General features: G+C 44.0%; 2 protein-coding genes and 1 pseudogene across 3 annotated transcripts; 2 read left to right on the top strand and 1 right to left on the bottom strand.

Annotated features, from left to right (window-relative positions):
• The first annotated feature begins 45 nt into the window (after positions 1 to 45).
• On the top strand, positions 46 to 4,941 carry si:dkey-260j18.2 (kelch-like protein 8). 2 transcript variants are annotated; one of them, XM_028573480.1, is made up of 6 exons: positions 46 to 371; positions 450 to 640; positions 1,035 to 1,188; positions 1,360 to 1,438; positions 2,420 to 2,647; positions 2,857 to 4,941. In XM_028573480.1, exons 3-6 carry the CDS (start codon positions 1,035 to 1,037, stop codon positions 4,352 to 4,354), a joined length of 1,959 nt encoding a protein of 652 aa, XP_028429281.1. In that variant the 5' UTR covers positions 46 to 371; positions 450 to 640; the 3' UTR covers positions 4,355 to 4,941. The 2 variants fall into 2 exon arrangements, with proteins under 2 accessions (XP_028429281.1, XP_028429280.1); XM_028573479.1 differs by having other exon boundaries at positions 46 to 640.
• Positions 4,942 to 8,168: 3,227 nt separating this feature from the next.
• Positions 8,169 to 17,683, top strand: LOC114552386 (sodium/glucose cotransporter 2). The gene is made up of 15 exons (XM_028573125.1): positions 8,169 to 8,466; positions 8,657 to 8,728; positions 9,252 to 9,356; positions 9,558 to 9,617; positions 9,719 to 9,823; positions 9,912 to 10,017; positions 10,537 to 10,617; positions 11,352 to 11,581; positions 12,811 to 12,946; positions 13,119 to 13,226; positions 13,431 to 13,581; positions 15,133 to 15,301; positions 15,412 to 15,627; positions 16,641 to 16,770; positions 16,849 to 17,683. Exons 1-15 carry the CDS (start codon positions 8,368 to 8,370, stop codon positions 17,064 to 17,066), a joined length of 1,986 nt encoding a protein of 661 aa, XP_028428926.1. The 5' UTR covers positions 8,169 to 8,367; the 3' UTR covers positions 17,067 to 17,683.
• A 1,830-nt stretch (positions 17,684 to 19,513) lies between these two features.
• Positions 19,514 to 22,064, bottom strand: part of LOC114552913 (F-box only protein 46-like) — a 13,598-nt pseudogene continuing 11,047 nt past the window's right edge.

The following is a 22,064-nucleotide window of genomic DNA, read 5'->3' as shown; positions in this document are numbered from 1 at the left end:
ATGTTTTCATTTAAATTATATTTTAAAAAAATTAGTAACTGCTATTTTACGCAACGGTTTTCACATAATGTCAAAGAGCGAGCTGGAGACGTTTAATTTTCCCAGTGACAGAAAACGACTCAGCTCCAAACAATCGTCACGAGCCAAAGGTCATCCAATCAGATGAGCGGAAGTTTAACGTTGCGGTAATCCGGTTCAGACGTGACAAGTGCGGCCGACTGAACTCAGTCCTAATTTTTATCCTGTAGGCTCTACAAACTATTTTCTTCGTTACTGCCTTACCACCGAGCTGGACGTGTGAGCATAATGCCATGGTGGACTGATGTGTGTTACGGCGAGAAGCCTTTGCACAGCGGGAGAACTGTTCCTTTGTAAGCTAGTTTGGTCCGTCAGTCAGTAACGTTGGTGATGGATGAGCAGCGAGTAGCCTGAACGCGTCTTCTCCACAGGGCCCGGGACGAGCGTTTAAACTGAGCCCGGAGGACTAAGACACCCAGATGAGAGCAAGCAAAACCTCCCGAAGCTTCTGGTAATAACCGGGTACTTAGATACAATTAGCCTTCCCCAAACTGCCTCACCAATTTCTGTTGAAAGTGAGACCCAACCAGCCTTCACGGTGGAAACGAGAAGAAGAGCAAAGGTACTGTAAGCTAAAAAAAAAAAAAAACATCTTACCGGTAAACTGATGCTACAACAACAGTCTGCTTTGTGTTTGTTATCTATTATAGCCTGTCGTTTATGGGTTAACATACTTGTTATTGTCCTTCTGGTAAAAAAAAAAAAGAAAGAAAAGGAAACATACTGCAACTAGGGAGTGGGGTAAATATGTAGCAAACTTAAAATTAAGCTGTATCATGACCTTTGTCATAAAGCAACGTTTTTGTTTATCTGGGTCATATACTGTATGTTATAAGCCTCTATCTATAGTACATAGGACTGTCTGTTACAGATAGGCCTTGCATGCATATAGGTTAACACATTTTCTGTGTATAGTTCTCTGGCCAAACTATGAGTGTTTGCGTACTGTACCTCAGATGAATGCTGTGCGGGGGGGCACAGTCACCTGGCGTCCCCAGCCGTGGCAGGATGGGGACGGGGGAGGAGGAGAACCTCTGTCGGACAGCGACTCAGAGGAGGAGGACTTCCCTGATGACAGTACCACACCACTGGGAGACTACATCACACATGGTGAGACGGATACATGACGAGAGGATGGTGTTGGGAATTTGGAAACTACTTGTTAAGTTTCACCTGTCATCCCAACCTCTCTCTGTTCTGCTTTTGTCTAAATCTTACTCACCCCTCCTTCTGTTCTCGCCCTCCTTTCTGTTTCTCCTTCCTCGTTCTGCTTTGTTTTAGGATTGAAGCAGCTCCTTGATGCTCAGCAGCTGTGTGATGTTACTCTACTTGTTGAGGGAAAGAAGTTCATGTGTCACAGGTATGACTGCTATATAGTACAAAGAAGCTGATACATAGAAAAAACAATTGTAGGAAAACCAGAACTTCCAAATATTTGATTTATTTCTATAAATTCTATAACTATAAGTCTATCTAAATGACTAACAATTGAATTACAGATTGCTTAATTCAATGATTGTTAATAATTTAGGAGAGCTGATAAGCTTGGACACCGAAGAAGTTTCGGGGGACTTTGATTATTTACGTAGAGGCATTACGAGGAGAATTAGGATCAAGCAGTACAATTTAACCATAGTGTGATGTCATATAGTGTCATCCCAACTCTGAAGTTCCTGTCTTTCTGAAGGAGCATTTAAACTAATGCTGGACATACAAGATTAGAGATTACCAAATAAGGTCCTTCTTCACTCATTTCAGCACATTCTACTCCGGTAGAGTTCACTTTATCTATGGTGTGTGTGCATATGCTTCTCCAGTGTGTCTACTCTGTGTGTATGGGGTGTCATCTTATTCCTGTGACCTTGGGGAGTCAGAGAAAAACAGGCAAAAACAGTATTTTGTATCATGCAGCGGTTAAATCCCAGTCAATTGAGAAGACAGAGATTTGAACTATTGCTTTGCCTGAGACACGTTTTGATATAGTGTTGTGTTGGTCCCTGACCTTAATGTGCCCTGTGGTACCACTGTCCCAACTTACACAGCATCAGTTCTCAAACTGGAAATTCTACCACAATAATTATTTCCCCAACTATTATAAAATAGAATGCAAAGCAGATGTAACTGATGAAGTTGCAATTATACAGGCCAGCTCTGTTCTCGTAGAAAGCAGTTTGCACCCTCTGTTTGATATCAAACAGGGGGAAATATATCAAACACATTGGTTTGACTGTGAGCCACTTCTTGTGAGTAGACAAAAACGTAGCACTGTAAAATGTAGCAATGTCTTCTGCACGTGACATGAAACCGTTATCTTCTATCTTTCATCCTTCTCTCCCCTCAGAGTCCTTTTAGCAGCCGTGAGCCCGTACTTTCGGGCCATGTTCACCAGCCCGCTGGTAGAGTCTCGCCTCACTGAGATCCGACTGGAGGAAGTGACGCCTTCGGTCATGGAGACGGTCATCCAGTTTGTGTACACCGGTGAGGCTGGGCTCTCTCTGGACACAGCTGAGGATCTGTTTGTGGCTGCCAACCGGCTTCAGGTGATGCCCCTTCAAGACCTGTGCTCCAGGTAACTATGCTGTATAAAAGTGACCGGTGATCGAGTTTACAGCCTTATTCATTAGCCTTTACAATTCAGGCGGCTGTCTATTTACTTTAGCATTAGGTTTAACAAACCAGCTTCTGTCTTCTACATTTCAGACCCTCTTGTCTCATTTCCTCTTCCGCCCCTCTGTCTTTATCTCCACTTGTGGTTGTTCTCTACTCTTATCTCTCCAGGTTTCTATTTGAGCACCTCTCAGTGGATAACTGCCTGGGGATGTACTCTCTTGCTCGCTCTCACCATGACCAGCTGCTGCTGCGTGCCTCCCTGCGGCTCGTAGCCCAGCACTTCCCCCGGGTGGCCCGGCAGAAAGACTTCCTCCTGCTTGACCACGGCACCTTAGGCAGCCTCCTGAGCTCTGACCGCCTCGGGGTGGACTCGGAAGCAGAGGTTTACGACGCGGCGCGCCGCTGGGCAGAGCACCAGCCCTTAGATCGCTACGCCCACATGCCAGCTCTGCTTCACCACCTGCGGCCGGGGCTGCTGTCCCAGGAAGAGAGCCGAAGACTGTGCCAGGAGTTGGGGCCCGCTGCAGCTGGTGAGGGCCTCGGGGGGCCTCTGAGACCACGGGAGGGCATGTTTGAGAAGAAGATTGTCTGTGTGGACCTGACACCTCGGGAAGAAGAGAATTTAGCTGCAAGAGACTATACAGTGGACTGCTTTGATCCTCGGACAGGGAAGTGGGAGAAGTTAGCAGCACTGGGTTCGCTGGTCAGTCCCGGCTGTACGGCTGTAGGTGACCGGCTGTTTGTAGCGGGTGGGATTCTGCGGACAGGCTCTGTGTCTGCAGCCGTGCATGAATATGATGCAGTGTTGGACCGCTGGGTAGAGCGGCCCTCCATGATCCAGCCACGGGCTATGCTAGGCCTGCTGGGCTGTGGAGAGTCAATCTATGCCTTGGGTGGTAGTAACCGCTCAGCTCTGCTGGACTCCAGTGAGACCCTGGAGCTGACCACGCTTCAGTGGGCTCCAGGGCCTCGGTTACCGCTCCCTCTGCGCGCCTTTGCCAGCGCAGCATTACGTGGACGGCTTTACCTTCTGGGTGGAACCACACTTGAACAGAACCGTGCTGTGGTCCACTCAGGGGTGCTTATTTATCACACCCTAACAGACTGCTGGACACGTGTGGCTCTGGACTCCGGCGCCACCTGTCTTGCTGGAGGAGTAGCAGTGCGAGGAGGAGTGTGTGCAATTGGGGGATACATGAGGGATACCACCAAGTTCCTGGACGGAAACTACACCAATCTGGAGACTTTAGACGCCACTGGGCGTGTTCTGTTTTTCAGAGAGGGCAGGGGGTCTGGAGTAGAGAGGGAGGTGACTGGGGGAGGGGTGATGGTCACTGCAGAGCAGCGAGGGGGTGCAGGTGGTGGAAGTGACCGCTCCCCAAGCCCTGTGGTATTTCCCGGGCTGCCACGGCGGATTGCAGCTGGGGGCGTGGCCAGGTGGAAACGCAGGATTTATGTGCTGGGTGGGGAAAACGGCTCACGGTTCTATGACAGTGTGTACTGTTGGAAGCCCGGCTGGCGCAGTTGGGTCCAGAGACGTGAGAAACTCCCTGGAGACACTGGAGGGGTGAGCCAGTTTGGGTGTACCACTTTAAAGTTCCCTAAGAAACACATCCTGTCCAGACTGAGACTAGCCAAAGAAAACTGCAAGAAGTCCGCTGACTAGCTTTGTAGGGACCAGTATGACTGAAGTCAAGGCAGCCGTTCATTTGTCACAAGATGAGCTCCAGGCTGAGTTCGAATTAGCTCTTCTGTTGGTGTTGAGATGAAGTCACAAGGAAGAGACCATTTGTTACAGTCTGAGTGCAGCCCAGAGTAGACCTATAATGGACTGGATGCAGACAAATCTTATGAAATGTAATATGGATAATAAAATGTAAGTGGAGCCAGAAACTGGTTAAAAGTCAGGCCACGTGCACCTGAATGTAACTAGTCGACTATTTGTCAGAACAGTAGTCCTTTGAGAGAAAAAGGCCTTTTTAATTGTTTTCTTAAAACGAAATGTTAGTTTCAGCTTTTTGCTGGCGTAAGTTTTTAATGGCTGTTTGGAAACCATTTGAATGCTGTGAATCTTAAAGCAGCGTCTAGTTTAGACACAAGGACATTGGCACATTTCTGACCATGCTATGTTCCACTTTATTTGCCTGAACTTGGTTTTTTTTCTCTAATGTGGGCCTGTAAAGCCTTTTGAAACTGCAATAAGGGATATACAAATAAACGTGACTTAAGTGAAATATATATTTCATAAAACTACTTGCATATAGAGTTCTTACTTGTACCATTAGTCATTTTGTTTTTTAATCAACAAAATAGAGCCAAAAATGTATTTTTGGCCCATTTATTGCCACACACAAAGCAGCCATGAGGTATATGAGTTACAAATCTGCATTTTAAAATGAACTGCATCTTTTTATTATCAAACCCATAACCCAGTGAAGAGCTGAACGTCCTGCAGGAAACCTCGGCGGGTTTTTGACGGCACATCAATGGCTCATTTGTTCACTTTCATCCTTCACAACATCAGGAAAGTCAAATACCTGCTAGTGGAGGGAATCCCCAGAGGCCTCACGATATGATATCATCACGATACTTATGTCACAATACGATATTATTGTGATTTTAAACATATTGCAAATTTTTCCCAATTTCAAATGATGTCCCCAAAGAAAAATGTTGTCAACATCTGTTTTAACGAAAAAGATACATTTCTCTCTTTGTTCATCTCACTTCAATTTTATTGCTGCAAAATGGGATTGTCAAGCAGACCGACTGACCAACACATATATCATAAAAGATCGATACTTGGCGTCTGTGTATCGATACTAGCCTGACGTGGTCCTACTCAGATTCTAGTCAGAATGTGACCTCGAATTTTGTGGGCGGGGCTAAGTTCGGCTGGCATCCAGGCTATATCGATACAGTATTGCCACGAAAAATATCAAAAAATATCGCGATACTATACTGTAATGATTACTATACCTGCCCCCTGGACACTGCCTAGTGTTGAATATTGCAAAGCCCTGTTCACGGGTCTCACTACGCAGGCAGTCAGATCCCTCCATCTGATGATGGCGTCTTTTTATTTGGTAGAAACTGTGCTTATGTTTGGTGTTCTTAAATGCTCTTTTAAAGGTCCTGCCTCAAACAAGTGGAACATAGCAGTGGGAGAAATGTGCAGATAAGGCTGGATAATACACAAAAAGATGATAGCCAGAACACCGTCTTCCATATTAATAGATATGACAATGTGTGTTTTAAGTAAAAGGATTTGGTATAGACGTTTATGAAGATGTGCTGCAAAGAAAACAAACTCTTCTTTTCAGCTAGCGTGGTGTGATTACAGGGACGCAAGGTAAACGTGAAGATGACCTACAGAACTTGTGTCCAGACTACCGCGCTTTTGCTAAACCTTCAAGCCAGCTGAACAGTTGTCTGCTTGAGTTAGCAGCCGTGTCAAAATCACATTTTGGTTTTAATCGCTCCAGCCACAGGACCCGTGAATGTGTTTGGCGTGGAGGTAATGGATTATCTGAACACATTAGCACTGTACCTAATTTATTGAAATGTATTTCAAAGGTTTTTGTTGTTTTTCGAAATGGTAACCTTTTTGCTCTGACCACAGCTCGTCCTGCAGGATGGCGCTATAGGCTAAGACAGACTCGTCAAACGGGAGCAGATGTGTTGAGATCTGAAAGGGATTTTAAAGCAACTTAATTGTTAAATTCTGATTTTATGAAAGGTCAGAATGTTTGCCCACAAATGTAAGCACATTGTTTTGCTGTGGGCCACCATGTTTTCCTTAATCTTTTCACTTCTGTTTTCCTCTGTTATTTACTCACATTGATGAAATCCAGATACTTCTGTGGGGGATGTGCATATGAAAACCACTGCCAGCTGTGTCTGAAAATGGCAGAATTCTACCAGTGTTGTCATCAGATTGCAAACTACCAAACAAGGCCATAAAACAAGGATATTTTTAGATTGTTTTGTGCTTAAAGTCAGACACAGAGAAAGTCACTGAAAGATGTCAGTGACATTAAAATTAATTAGTTTTAAATGCTAAAATAGCAGCAGGGAAATCTTTTTTTTTTCTTAACATTTTAACAATCACCGTTTTCATTACTGCAGGCCAGATAATAGTTTTCACACGTAACTTTAGATTGGTTAACATTGACGCAGTTTAGATTCTGTGAATACATTATCAACTGAAAAGAAGAAATTGGGATGGATACAGGATGTAATGGCAAAATAGGATTCCATTTACAGGTCTTACAACTGGGATATGATGTAGTGTGACTGTGTACAGGATCCTAGACCTGCAAAGTGGATTTATTGCTGAAGCAGTAACTCAAGGGTAAGCCTGAACATTTTAAATTTAAACCTGCTAAAAAGCATTAATTTGGTGAGGAAAAAGAGAGAGTATTTCATATAATGTAATTGTAAAACTTGATAATTGAGGGCAAATTCCTGTAGCTCCCTAGCCTGACATGCCAGACCCACATCAAGATGTTTTGCTGCTGCTAGGGTGCGTCTAGATTTCTAGGCTAGTAGCTCCCCCAAAAAGGACTCAAATTAGACTGGTCAGGTTTGTCTCAGAGCTCTGCTTTCCACTGGGTTATAATGAGTCAACCTACCAAGAGATTCAAATGTAGATTTCAGTCAAACCATCCTAACTTGTAAAACTTTCCAAAGTGTTAAAATGACTCCCTCAAGAACAGAATAGTGAAACTTCCCCCAATTTCCCAGCTAACAGCAGATGTTTAACACCACCAGTTACTTTATTTAATAAGTAGTAAGTTCACTAGTCAAACACAACAGATACCTTTTTTTTTTTAGTTTTTGTTATTTTGGTTGGTGATGAGATGCAAGCTTTAGTTTGTGTTACCTTTTTCATTTCAAATATCTGAATTTTCCACCTTGAAATGTCACATGAGTTGATTTTCTTTTTCCTTTGTGTGCTTTCGTATGACACGCGGAAGGTGATTGTGTGCGTGTTTGCACGTTTTCTATGCTGAGGTTAAAATCTGTTTAACACGAGTTCTTTGCACACAGGTTCACACCCAAATACTGTCCATTCAGAGAATTGAATCTGCCCTCATTTGTACACCTGACCAAGTTTGTGAACTGAAAGGCAAATGGATGTTTTGATGAAAGCAGTGCTATCAAATGATTAAAGGACTGTTTGCTTATGTGTTTTTCACTGGTGAATTTTTACAACTGCAGGAACAATGATTAAGTATTTTGGCTAATTATTTTTGTATGGTGGGGGCCACATGAAGTACCTGTTTGGGCATAAAAGAGGCCTTTAATAGATACAAGTCTTCATTTCTGCATGTAAAATGTTGAAAATCCAGTGGAACTACATGAGGGATACCTGTTTTTTTCATGGTTGGGTGTTAATAATTCCTCTAATAAACTGCTGGCGCTGCCCATTGTCACAGTTACAGCTGGCCAAAGTTCTCACTTGGACTGACCACTACTAATCTACTGCTGAGGCATCACTCTTCTACAGATGCAGGTTTTTTTCTTGTTCATATTTATATCTAAGTTCAGATTGTTTTTTTTTTGCAGATGAAGGTGGTATTTTTTAGGCTTTATTAGAAGCAAAGCTCCAGATAAATCAAAGACAGGTTGTAGTATAGAAAGCTAATCAAATCAACGTACAGGATAAGTGAAGCAATGGCGGATTCCTCGTCAGACAAAGTGATCATCAACAACCCAGCAGACATCGCTGTCATTGTTGGATATTTCATCATGGTTATTAGTGTCGGCATTTGGGTGAGTGCACCTGTGTTAGTCTGTGTGCGTAACTGAGACTGAGTCTAATCTTTGGGAGATTATTATGATTTAATAAAAAAATGTATACCACCATAAAATATGCAGGTCTCATAATTGTATGTATAAGGAACCACAGGTGACATTGATTTTGGTTTGTGAGAATAACACAATTGTCCTGTCTGTGTTTTAGGCCATGTTTCGGACCAAACGTGGGACAGTTTCAGGATATTTCCTGGCAGGACGCACCATGACCTGGTGGCCGGTGAGTTCAGTAAAGAGCCGGCCCAATATTAGCTTATTAATATCAGTGTGTATGTTTGCCGATAAGACGTTGCAGCACAGAAATGTAAAGGTGGTGTTATCATTTCATAGTTTATCCATCAGAGGGGGCTGAAGTTTATTTTTACACTGTAAAATGTCCTGCTCAGTAAATAAAAAAAAAACAATTTAGGGAACCCTTATCAAGAATGTATGCGGCAGGAGTATTGTAACTGTAAGTTCATGTCTTTTAGTCATGGAAGGATGTCAAGGCAAAGTTTGTCCAAATACAGGTCATATCCTTTTGTATCTTAAAAAGTAACAAAAATATAGTGGTTCCTTCCAGAAAAGGGGCAATATATGGCTCGATTTTGAAACTCCTAAAGATTTTGATGGGTGAATATGCTGTGCACGTCTCTGTTTTGTGCATTTCTGGTCATAGTCTTCATACTGTATGATGTCACGGTACTTCTGTAGGTTTGGATTTGGTTTCTTCAATGATTTTCTGTGTTCTTTTTTTAATTCAGGTTGGTGCATCTCTGTTTGCCAGCAACATTGGTAGTGGTCACTTTGTGGGCCTGGCAGGCACTGGGGCAGCGAGTGGCATCGCTGTGGGAGGGTTCGAGTGGAACGTAAGTCACACTCACAGCTTGTACAACTCAACTCAACTTAATTCCCATAAATCACCATTTTAAAACACTGAATTCATGCATACATTACTCTTGTGCCAAAAGCCACCTGAATCTACTGTAAGAGGTAAAAGTCTCTCACAGTGCATTGGAGGATAACATGATTTAACATGTCATATTGTGTGTTGTTCATTTACTGTTTAGGCTCTGTTCATTGTGCTGCTGCTGGGCTGGTTGTTTGTACCTGTCTACCTCACAGCTGGGGTAAGTAGTTCAGGCTGTATTATGTGTTAACAAGTGTAGCCTATCGTTCACTGACATGATGACTTCTGTAATTTCCTATATTGATACGCACACTGCGTTAGGTGATCACGATGCCGCAGTACCTGAAGAAGAGGTTCGGGGGGACCAGGATCAGCCTCTACCTCTCCGTTATCTCTCTGTTCCTCTACATTTTCACCAAGATCTCAGTGAGTCATCCCGTCTGAGAAAACAAAAACGTACAGTAGGTTTCTTTCTTGGTTCCTTCCCTCGCCCCCTCTCTCTGTCTCTCTCCAGGTGGATATGTTTTCGGGGGCTGTGTTTATCCAGCAGGCATTAGGGTGGAACATCTACTTGGCCGTCATCACCCTTCTGTTAATAACAGCCTTGTACACTGTTACAGGTATGTAGGCTAGCCTATGTAATGAGCCTAGTCCAATTTTACACATGAGCATTAGATTACCCATCATGACGGTAGTGTTCCTTTTTTTTAAGTAAACTTATTTTTATTTAGCCTCTGAAAACAGTTGCATAATGTCTTCTATGACTCTGGAGGAAGCACTCTGAAATTTGAAAGAATTTCCCCATCATGTCAAAGTCATGTCATCAGGGTTATCTTGGCTTGGACTTGGAAACTGCAAATTCAAAACAGAAAACCTGTGTTACATACTAGGGTAAGGTAGCATCTTTTTAATGAAAAGATGATACCATGTTGCATTGTGGGAATTGTCAGAATGTAGTGTTTTTGGAGCTTGGCCTAACAATCAGTATGTATCACCCTCTGCTGCTTCAGTTCTTTTTACCTGTCTCTTGCAAGTCCCCCAACTTTATCAAAGTGCAATACGAACTTGTTGAAGTACCTCTTTAAATGTCACCATTTGTGTAAGTGTGTGTATTTTAAGGTGCGTGACTGTGTTACCAGGTGGCCTGGCTGCTCTGATGTACACTGACACAGTTCAGACCTTTGTCATCATTGCCGGGGCCTTCGTCCTCACCGGCTTCTGTAAGTACATCATATTTAACCTTCCAAAAGATATTTTTATTCACACTACACACAGTTCATGTTTTTGGCTTCTGTCAGTCCCTCTAGGCCTGTGGCTATGCCCCTCCCCTGCAACTTCACAACAGGAAAGAGATTAACTAGGGTCAGTAATCATTCATTTCACTGCAGCAGTGTACAGTACGCTGACACTGCAGAGACGTAAAACTCTCCACCTCAGCCTACACAAAGACAACCACCCCCTGCAACTTTATTGATTTCTTTATACTTGGTCAGTATATACCAGTATAATCCTTGTGTAGATTATTGACAAAGAAGGAGGCAGACAAGATAAAAGTGGGAAAGAAACCAGTGGAGGAGGAAAAAAAGGCCACCTTCTTCTGTGAATTGGTGATGCGTTGAGATGATAGTGCTGACTCAGCGGCTGACTCATATCTTTAGTTAGGACAACAAGAGAGCTTTGGACTTTTAAGCTGAGTTGGAAAGAACAAAGCATACAGTGTGTGTATTTTTTTCTTTCTCTCTTTTTTTTAACATAAAACTGTCTTGTTTTACATGTTGTTAATGTAATAACAGGGATATTCATGCATACCATGCAGCTATGCGAATTTAAGGGTTGAATGGAATTCGGAGGTGAATTGTAGCGTCATCACTTTGAATCGAAAAACACCACTAGGGTCCAGCATAAAATACACAGAAATTACAAAGAACTTACCCTTTCTCCTTTTGACTTCCAGCTTTTGCTGAAGTAGGAGGCTACAGTGCTCTGCTGGCCAAGTACAACTCTGCTATGCCAAGCAATTTCTCTTCAATGGATCCCCAGCGCTACAATATCTCCCCCCACTGCTACACCCCCAGACACGACGCCTTCAGCATGCTGAGGCACCCAACCACAGGGGACCTGCCCTGGCCTGGAGTGCTGTTTGGGATTGCTATAGTGGGAGGCTGGTACTGGTGTTCAGACCAGGTGAATATCCCAGTTTGACGTTGACGTTGAAAAGCTTTGCTTTAGTTTCTCCATCACACAGAGCTGGTATTAGTGCTCAAGGTATACACATAGATCAACCAACGTCTAGTAACTACATGTTTGGTTTAAATTAAGATAAGACCAGAATATGACTTCTTAACATCTTGCAATAAGATTTTAAGTTTGCTAATTTTATTTCTCTGCATTTTGTTAAATTGGTCTTCAAATACCTAAATAAGACTGCTCCTCCACCCCTTTGCAAAACAATAACAAGAAAGCAAAGCGGTACCAGATCCACCACCTGAGCAGTGTTAAAAGGCTACTGTCGTATCCCTTTCTGTAGAACATCATTTGCTCAAACTGCCTTTTCAGTAAAAGGGGCAAAATTATTTAACTCCCTGCCAGACCACTTGAAATGTGTCCCAACATTAGCCACCTTCAAAAATCCTTATGTCCCTATATAAATAAACCTTTAATAATATAAAAAATATCATGCCTTAGAAATCTGTATTTCTTTGGTTAAAATAAATAAATATATAATAATATAAAAATAATAAAATATTATTAAAATTACATATATATATATATATATATATGTATATGTAATTTTAATAATTTACCACCTTTTTTCCTGTATTGAAAAAATCTATTTAGCATCTTTGCCTATCCTTAAAGGTGCAGTAAGTAAGACTTATAAAACTAACTTTCTGTCATATTTGTTCCAGTAGAACTACATGAAGCAGGTCATTTAAAAAAAAAATCTGGCTCCTCTTGCACCACCTACTGTAGTGCTATTTGCAAAAATCCACCGCTCCCTGTTCAGATGCACCAATCAGGGCCGGGGGTCTAACTGCGTGTCAGTCACTGCTCATGCACACACATTAATTCTCCCTTGTGGGGGGAGGGGCTTAGGAGACCGTTTTGGGCTTTAGAAGAAAGGGGGGAGGGACTGAGAAGTTGTCGATGTTCAAATTCTTTGGCTAAAGACTGGATCTTCACAATCCTACCTACGGCACCTTTAAGGAGCAGGAATGATCAGGGAGACCTACGAACCAAATAACTCTCCAGCCATACATAATGCAAAAATGGATGGACACCTTTTGGCGCTTACTCACAAACTGAACCAAACTCTATAAACCTTGACTAGATTTCCATTTGGAAATGTTTCTCATGTGTGAATCAGTCTTTTCTTGACACAAAATAAGCTATCCTGTCTTGTTTGACTCCAGGTGATAGTCCAGCGGTGCCTTGCAGCTCGTAGTCTGACCCATGTGAAGGCCGGCTGCATCATGTGTGGCTACCTCAAACTGCTGCCAATGTTCCTCATGGTGTTCCCCGGCATGATCAGCAGGGTACTCTACCCAGGTCTGTGGCTTACGCTTGTCCTTTCAAATCACATTTAAAGGGGGTTGACAAAAACAACAGACACACCATAGGGTGAAGTATGATAGCTCTGCACGGTTGTACTTTTATCAAGCAAATGTCATAAAAAGAAATCTGTATCTTTACGCTGTGTGTGTTTTTCCTCCACCTGTAGATGAGGTTGGCTGTGTTGTCCCTGAGGTGTGTGAGAGGGTGTGTGGGACTGAAGTGGGCTGCTCCAACATCGCTTATCCTAAACTGGTGGTGTCAATTATGCCAAATGGTAAGAACACATAACAAACAGTGTGTTTACATGCACAGCAGTACAGACTACTTTTTAAAAAAAGATGAGGAGGATAAGTTTTATGTTCCGTTTCTCATCCTTTCCACTCTCACCACCAATTTTGGCCAACTTCCTCTGATCTTCTCTCTCTGTCCCCTTCTTCTTCCACGCACCTTTTCTTGCTGCCATGATCTCTCTGTGCAGGTTTGAGAGGTCTGATGCTGGCTGTGATGTTGGCTGCTCTCATGTCCTCTTTGGCCTCCATCTTTAACAGCAGCAGCACCCTGTTCACCATGGACATCTGGACTCGTATCAGACCATGGGCCACCCAGCGCGAGCTGCTTATTGTGGGCAGGTAAAAGGACGGTGTCTTTCTCTTGTGCTTACCGATTACAAACCATATGTCGCTGGACTACATTCGCTACATTTAAGGAAGTACACTGAATTTTGCTCACAAACATTCAGTGATGCCATGTGACCTACAAGGTCTTTGTCAGGGAAACATCAGAGCATCATATGATACAAAAAAACATCCATTATGCCCAAGCAGTTTGTTATGCATGTAAAAAAAAAGAAAAAAGGATTACACTAAGTGGTGGGTGGATCGATCCAAATATCGATAATATCGATAGCCTACCAACGTTGGTATTGATATTGATCAATACCAATGTAATGAGATTTTTCTCTCCAATGTGTACTGCTGCAGTTTCATCAAAGAGGCGACCTGGTCGGGCGCCTGGGTAGCCCATCTGGTAGAGCACCCATATACAGAGGCTCAGTCCTCGCCGCCGTGGCCGTAGCTTCGGTTCCGACCTGCGGCCCTTCGCTGCATGTCATTCCCCCTCTCTCTCCCCTTTCATGACTAAGCTGTCCTATCGATTAAAGGCCTAAAATGCCAAAAAAAAAGTGCCGTTGCTCTCAAATACCGCTCCTGTCAACAGTGCAGAGCAGGCACACTTTGCTTCGCCCCCCCCCCCCAATTTAATGTTGTACAAGTAAGCAAGCAGCCAGGCCCGCCATCGGCCAGCAGCACACACACACACAAGCAGGACAGAGACGGAGCAGAAGAATGACAGAGAGGAAGAGGAGCGCTGTGTGGCTAAAAATGAAACAACGGCAAGCTGTATAATTTGCAAAAAGGCTGTAAGATACAGTGTTAACATAACAAATTTATACAAGCATATGAAAATTCTGTCCTGGGTTTTAACTTATTAATAATCACAAAAACACTTAAAGGTCATGAATATTCATTCAGATTTAGCAACTTGATGATGAATCGGTATCGGTATCGGCAATACTGGCCCTGTATTTACTTGGTATCGGATCGATACCTAATTTTGCAGTATCGCACACTAGATTACACTATATACAGTACAGGGCACATGCAATGCAGTTTGTTCTGCCTTTTTATATTTTACAACACACATTTTTAAAAATGAACAAAACAATGTGTAGTCTAAAATGCTTCTTCCTGATAAAGTCTTTTTCATGATGCTATGGTTCTACTCCTTGCATAGATGGCATTTACACTGCTAGGGTTTGGGTAAGGGCTTTACTAATAAGAACAATTTTTAGGGGGTTTTGCATTCAACTTAACAATAGCTGATATTTTGTGCCATTAACCATTTTGAAATGAAAGAATTTGTTTGTGTTTATAGGTGGCCAATGAAATGTCATTAAGATAAGTAGACTGAGCTCCTCAACTGAGACCCAAGATACACGTGCTAATTGTGATGTGATTGATACCACGACTTTAAAAGTTTATCTTAAGGGCTTCTGTTGAAACAAACTCTGGGGCTATTCCAAAGTGTATGAATGTAGGATACTGTGAATTGATATGGATAGGTTTGAAGGCATCACCAACCGCCCATGTATTTCTTCTTTTTGTTCTTCCTCTCCTCTTTAGAGTCTGGGTTCTGTGCATCGTAGCCGTCAGTATCTGTTGGATCCCAGTTGTGCAGGCGGCTCAGAGCGGTCAGCTGTTTGATTACATCCAGTCAGTCTCAAGCTATCTGGCGCCGCCTATCGCCTCAGTCTTCCTCCTGGCTGTGTTTGTGAAGAGGGTCAATGAAAAGGTGAGATGACACACATGGTAACATCATATTAAATCATATTACCATTGATGAAACACCTGGGGGAATCATACCAACAGAACATTTGATTTTCCATCTGCCTTCACCTCAAGGGTGCCTTCTGGGGCCTGATAGGCGGCCTGCTGATGGGTCTGTGCCGGATGTTGCCTGAGTTCTGGTTTGGTTCCGGCAGCTGTGTTTTCCCGTCTTATTGCCCTTTCTTGGTGTGTGGGATCCATTACCTCCACTTTGCAATCATACTCTTCTTCTGTACGTCAGTTCTGGTGCTGGTGGTCAGCTACTGCACCCAGCCCATAGAGGATCTACATGTGAGTGACTTAGTGTGTTAATAAACTCACAGATGCACTGATTCACTGAGACCCCACATGTTTGTGTAACAGGAGGTACACAAAATATCAGTCATATCAAGTTCCTTAAAGGTCCCATGACATGCTGCTTTTTGGATGCTTTTATATAGACCTTAGTGGTCCCCTAATACTGTATCTGAAGTCTCTTTCCCGAAATTCAGCCTTGGTGCAGAATTACAGCCACTAGAGCCAGTCCCACAATGAGCTTTCCTTAGTATGTGCCATTTCTGTGTCTGTAGCTATTGAGGAGGAGAGAGAGGGGGGGGGGTGGCGTTGACCAACTGCCACTTTGCTCGTTTGAAAGCCATGATGTCTCTCTCTCATGGGTGGGCCAAATTCTCTGGGCGAGCAAAGCAGAGAAAGGGGAGGTAACCTCGGCCCATCTGAGTTTTCATTTTCTCATAGACAGGGTTGGCTGGGGGGGAACGCATATTAATGTTAAAAAACCTCATAAAGTGAAATTTCCATGCCATGGGACCTTTAAGACCAAATCTTATTCATTAAAGGGCCATGATATTAGGGCAGCTGTGCAATTAATTGGAATTTTAATCACGGTTACGATTTTGGCTCCTAATGATCACAAAAAACGATTATTATGCACATTACGTTTAGCGAGTAAACTCTTATTTTGTCTTGTGTTCTGAATTGGAAAAAAAAAAAAACAGTTCAACAGGAAGAGTATGAAGGGACATTTCACAGTTCAAGGTGTTTCCACTGTTGATTTGTCATTTGACAGTTTCACTGTTTTTTTAAGTTCAATGCATCATCTTTCTAAAAGTCAATGATGCTGATTTCTATATTGACCAAAATAATTGTGATTATGACTTTTTTCATATTCGAGCAGCTCTACATAACATGAAAGCTTTTTGAGAGCCCTGATCTGCCACTGGATTAAGCAAAACCTTGCCAGCATTTTAGAGGAAATGTACAAATGGTGTCTGTTTCTGTGGCTTATGAAATTGTTTTCTTTTCAGCTCCATCGTCTGGTGTTCAGCCTGCGTCATTCAAAAGAGGAGAGGAAGGATTTGGACTGGGAGCAGGAAGAGAATGGAAGAAGAGCTCGGAGAGAGGCTGAGGAGAGGATGAGGGAGAATAGTGATGCAGGTAAGAAAGAAAAGATGTCAGTCACAAAAACAGACAAATCTAGGAGAAAGTACTAACTCTCTTCTCTCTTCCTCTCAGTGGCTGAAGAGGGGAACAAGTCTTTTATCTGTCGCCTGGTTGGTCGGTTCTGTGGCGGGGGCAGCGGCAGCGGCTCCCAGGCCCACGAGCAAGAAACTTCTGAGGCATCACAGAAGCTGCCTGACATCAGCGAGGACCCGGTGTGGAAGTACATTGTGGATGTTAATGCTCTCATTATGATGGCTGTAGCAGTTTTTTTGTGGGGTTACTACGCTTAGCAGTCATATTAATTCTACTTGAAAGTGCATGTGAGTTGGAATCTTGATGTGATTACATTTAATCACTTTGTTGGTATGATTCAGTAAGTCACTCTTCAGAGAGTAAATAAAACAATGTTGCCACCTGTTGGCAAGTACTTGCCACTGCAAATCATAGTCACAATTACAAAAAAAGGTAAAAATTAGGCAGTCAAGTATACTACCAACAGTCTCACTTCTCTGTAGAGCACAATGGGTTGTGCTCACTCACTGCATTTCTCCAACAGTGTGTGTAATGCAGTCTAAAAAAATTTTATGAGGTTAGAATGCCATTACTGTATACTCTTACATGTTGATTCAATCACAAGTCCATCACTGAAATAAGAGGTGCGAGAAGAAAAAAGTATTATGTGGAAGCCAAGTAAAATGTATACTCCCATAAAGTATCAAGTAGCCCAAAGATTTGTTTTCAAAGTTTTTTCAACTCCTTTTAAGAAAAAAAATAAATAAATCAATGTATGAAATTGAGTCACTTTACAAAAGTCACCAAGGGAGCAATTAATACTCCGTATTTCATAGGCTAATGTGCATGTCTAGTTCTCAATGTGGTCTCTAATCTGTATTTAAATGTGCTTGGTCATTTAATCAGTCATACAATAAATCATAAGATTGTCAAGAAAAATTATTTGGTGGGTATATCTTAAAAAATACAAAGTATTGCTTGCTTTTCTGTCCCATAGAATACTCTTGAAAGCAGTTGTTTGCCGGTTTGTTACACTAACTTCAGCTCTGATAAGATGTGATAGGCATCGTCACGGTCATTGTAAGGACAAATGATTTAATCAATCACTGTTATAGGATCAGCTTTAAAACCATCATTGGTTGCAGGCCTGATATTTACTTCATCACACACCACACAAACCAGGTAGAGATTCAGATTTCCAGTTTTAATCATCACTTCTGTTTTTATTTAAGCAGATAATTCCCATTAGCACTGTACATGTCTGGAACCTACAGAGTTCTCCCATGAATACCCAACCATCTTCCCACCTCCATGCAGAGTTTCAGCATCATTCATCACATCAGTCCAATCTGTCAGCTTGCAGGGGTGGGTGAGTTTAGAAGCAAGGGGAGGGAGGAGAGAAAGATTTTTCCAAGAATGAAGAGTCACCAGGCACTGTTCATCTTACACTCCCACACAGAGTTATGGGTGGATCCAGTAGAGCTGGATGGAGTCTATTGAAAATCTGATATCTAGCCACTTACAGGGTCCTGTGCAAATCCCAATACTCTTGATCATCTGTGAGGTATCTGACGCCTCAATCTCCTGCAGGGTGGGTAAGAGGTAGGGGGCTTTTAAGGCTGGAAGCTGGTGTAGAGTGTCTGCGGTAGTTGGTTTCAACCGCTTTGAAGCATGAATGACTGCTTTGGCAAACACTGCCCTCTGCCGAATTGGAGGACGGAGGAAAGGAAGAGAGCTGGGGAGTGGGGTTAAAACAAAGATGGAGCATTTAAAAAATACATCTTTGCAGGTAGAGTAGGGTGACACACTGATACAGGGAGAACACAGTCCTCAAGAATAAAAGCAAATACAACAGCAAACATTCTCTGACACGCCAATAAAACAGCCAAACAAAAAAAAGGCAAACAAGCAAGTCAATCAAACCATACAAAGTGACATCAGGCCTTTCCAAAGTGACATCAAGTTTTCTTTTTAATCCCATTCAATCCCACTGGTCTTAATCAATAAAGTCCATCTCCCATAATTCTCTGTAAACCACAAAGTACTCAGTGGCTCCTCTTTATGGCTGGTCAGCAAGGTTAGGGTCCACTCTAAAACAATACCAGGTCTCAGTGGCCAGTAAGACTGGCTAGTATAGTGAGACTGTGCCTGTCATTAACCAATGGTATGGCTAGTTCAGAAATAGGTCAGTGACACAGGCAATGATTTCAGCAGCATCATCAGGGGACTAATCAACATAGTACAACATTACAGCACATTCAGAGAAATAGAAACGCATGGCGGCGGGACAGGTACGAATGGCATCTTGTACAACGGAAAATCAAGTTTGCTTTATACAATCACATTTCTTTAGCAACGCTTAACATTCCACCACTGAAAACTTTTACATCTGTTGGACTCGGTACAGCTTATTCCTTGAAGCACCATTGTACAGCTAACATGGAAGTTTGTGATGCAACACAGAACATAGAAGTACTGGGAACAGTAAGGAGGCTCTAGGGCAATACATTTCTATGCGTCACTTTATGAATGCTAATCTCAATCAAATACACTGCAAAGTTTTCACATGAATTACCTAACAGCCATGTACGGAGTTAGACAGAAACCCGAATGAGTAAGAGGCAGAAAGAGGGCTGACTGACAGCAGCAGGAGGGGACCCCAACCCTGGTATGCAAACTTTTAAAAGGTGCCACACTGGAGCACAGTAGGGGGAGAGAGGGATTCTGTAGGGCTTGAAAAAAGGCAAGGAGAGTGACACATCTCTCTTGCTTCTTTGTCTCTCAACTTCCCTCCACTGAGGGCAAGTACAAGAAAGGAGTGTTGGAGCAAAGAAAAACAAAACAGTCTTGGAGTGCTGATTCTTCCTTGTAATCCTCTTTTGTCCTGTTCATTCTCTAAACAGAGATGATAGGGAGCAAGAACAGGGTAAGCAGGAGGAGATGAGAGTTGGCATGTGTGAGGTGTAGTCTTTCCTCTCTACCTGGCCTCCTCCCTCCTGTCCTCCCTTCTGGTGCGAATGGGCTGCGAGCCATCAGCAGGCTGCTGGACCCAGTTGTTATCATGGAGCCCGACACGGCAGCCCGGTGTGTCCTTGTCTGTACGCCGGCAGCACATCCAGTAGGAACGATCCATAAGGCAGGTCGTGGTGGTAAGGTTTGGGGTGCCATCGGCTGGGGAAACGCCCCCGCTCATATTGTCGCTTACACTGCTTGCAGGGGTCATCCCTGTAGAGAGGGTCTTGATTCCAGCGTGAATCCACTGCCCGCACCCCATATGTCTCAATCAACACCTTAAAGTAGTGGCAGGTGCACTTGAGGGCTGCCAGTGGCGTGTCGGCAGGTAGCTGAAGATGTTGACCATGATGTGATCAGGCAGCAGCAGCATGTACTGGCGCGGCTCAAGGAGGCGCTGAATCTGGCGGATCTCCAGGAAGTCATGGGACACGTGGCGTAGAGGCGACACAGTGAAGGATCTGAACAGTCCTCTCCAACGCTTGGAGAATTTGGTCGAGTTGCCCGCTCCCCTGAGCTCCCTGCCACCCCTGCCCCAGGGCCATTGTTGTTGGCACAGTCCAAAGAGCAAATTCCTGACCCACTGCCTGTTCCTTTTACATCCTCCTCTGGGCCCCGAGGGGGCTGAAGGAAGAAGAGTTGTCCAGGAGGGGGATCATCTGATGAAGGGTCAGTGGAGCTCCCTACACCCCCACCACTAGGCATAGCGAAGCACACCGTCTCCTCCTGCACATTCTCTGTACTGTCTTTGCCATAAAACACACATTGGTCCACAGCACCTGTCACCACCACCTCCACATGGAAGCCAGTCACTCGCTCCCTACACACACCCACAGCTTTCTTCTCCTCCTGGGTTGGGTCTGGGCTGCCACATGCCTGCCTGTCTGGGTGATGGAGGTCTCCATCTGGTTTAGGGGCAGCAGTTGTGGCGGCAAGAAGAAGACTACTGGGGTCTCTAGATGAGGGGCTGACAAGCTGGTAGAGGTCACAGGTGATTTTCTCTTTGGCCCTGGCCGCTGCCTGGTTACCCCCACCACCACAGCTCATAAACATACAGCGTGACCTGCCAGCTGGCTCCAACTGAGACCGTGGATCCAGATTTGACACTCTGAAAGCTATTCTAACCTCACCATGACTGTGACTAGGGGGTGGAGGAGGGGTTACAACACCGGACTCCCCTCCTTTCCTATGCTCCCGTTCTCGGTCTTGATTAGAGGAGTCTGTTCCAGGACCAGCGCCCAGATGGAACCGATTCTCCTGGTTCTGGGACTCAAAGTGTGCTATGGCCTGGGCTACCCTCAATGACTCCTGCTGCTCCTCCAGCTCCTGGTCTATCTGGATGGGAGATGAGGACTCCTGGTCCTCTTTGGAGGGCTGGCCATTTGAACTGTCTGACACAAACACAATAGGAGTAGGGTCTGACACCGTGCCCCGGAGAAGAGTGTGCTGGTGTGTGGTAAGGCCCTGACTGTGAGTGGTATTAGGGGGCTGATGGTGGTGTTGATTCCCATGAACAGCCACAATTCCTTGGAGGGCCATGGCTGTCCTCTGCTCAACCAAGGCAACCATCTCTGCCACCGACAGCAGGTCTGTCTCATTCACTCCTCCTAAAGGTGGCTCATCAGGGATATGAGGCGCAAGTGAGGAGTCATGGCTGAGGTTTGGCTCTGAGGCTTGGGAGCGTGTTGGAGGGTCATAGGATGAGCATCTTCGCGTCTTTTGGCTTTACTGCAGTCAGTTGCCCAGTTACCTTTAACCTGCAGAGAAGGACCATCATTTATATTTAGTTAAAAAATTTGCCATATCAAACAAAAATGTAAATAATGCCAATTGTGTTTCATCTCTTTACCTTCATAGCGCTGGGTCTGGGCTGACCTGCTCCACTGAACTGGTGTGCAACAAAGAATGCTATCTTCTCCTTGGTGTTGCCTGGCTTAATAACATACCAGGTGTCTAACAGCACCCGACCATCTTCCATCTGGGACCCGGAAGAGGGTGGTGGGGAAGGGCTGAAGAGGGTGGAGGGGCCTGGCTCTGCGTCAGGGAGCTGGGGGCAAGCTCAGGTTCAGGTGGAGTGTTCTCTGAGCCCACATCCTCCTCTTCTGCATTCTCCTCCTGCACACCCACTATCATCCCTCCATCTTCACTTCCATCCACAGTCCTTCTGGCACCCGGAGAGGGCTCAGACTTGCAGAGGAGGGGGCCCCTGTCCAACCACCGCCGCCTCCCCACTGCCCCTGAGCCTGGGCTCCTAGCTTTGTTCT

Source organism: Perca flavescens, chromosome 3 (genome assembly GCF_004354835.1).
Source record: "Perca flavescens isolate YP-PL-M2 chromosome 3, PFLA_1.0, whole genome shotgun sequence".
NCBI classification, from domain to species: domain Eukaryota; kingdom Metazoa; phylum Chordata; class Actinopteri; order Perciformes; family Percidae; genus Perca; species Perca flavescens.
This window is presented reverse-complemented; position numbering and strand designations above follow the sequence as displayed.

Excerpts from the sequence above, each read along its gene's own strand:
- LOC114552386 (XM_028573125.1), top strand. The coding sequence starts at position 8,368 with ATGGCGGATTCCTCGTCAGACAAAGTGATCATCAACAACCCAGCAGAC. Across the intron at positions 13,227-13,430 it reads GGTGTCAATTATGCCAAATG|GTTTGAGAGGTCTGATGCTG; the intron begins GTAAGAACACAT and ends CTCTCTGTGCAG. Across the intron at positions 16,771-16,848 it reads GAGGGAGAATAGTGATGCAG|TGGCTGAAGAGGGGAACAAG; the intron begins GTAAGAAAGAAA and ends TCTTCCTCTCAG.
- si:dkey-260j18.2 (XM_028573480.1), top strand. The coding sequence starts at position 1,035 with ATGAATGCTGTGCGGGGGGGCACAGTCACCTGGCGTCCCCAGCCGTGG. Across the intron at positions 1,189-1,359 it reads GGGAGACTACATCACACATG|GATTGAAGCAGCTCCTTGAT; the intron begins GTGAGACGGATA and ends GCTTTGTTTTAG. Across the intron at positions 1,439-2,419 it reads AAGAAGTTCATGTGTCACAG|AGTCCTTTTAGCAGCCGTGA; the intron begins GTATGACTGCTA and ends CTCTCCCCTCAG.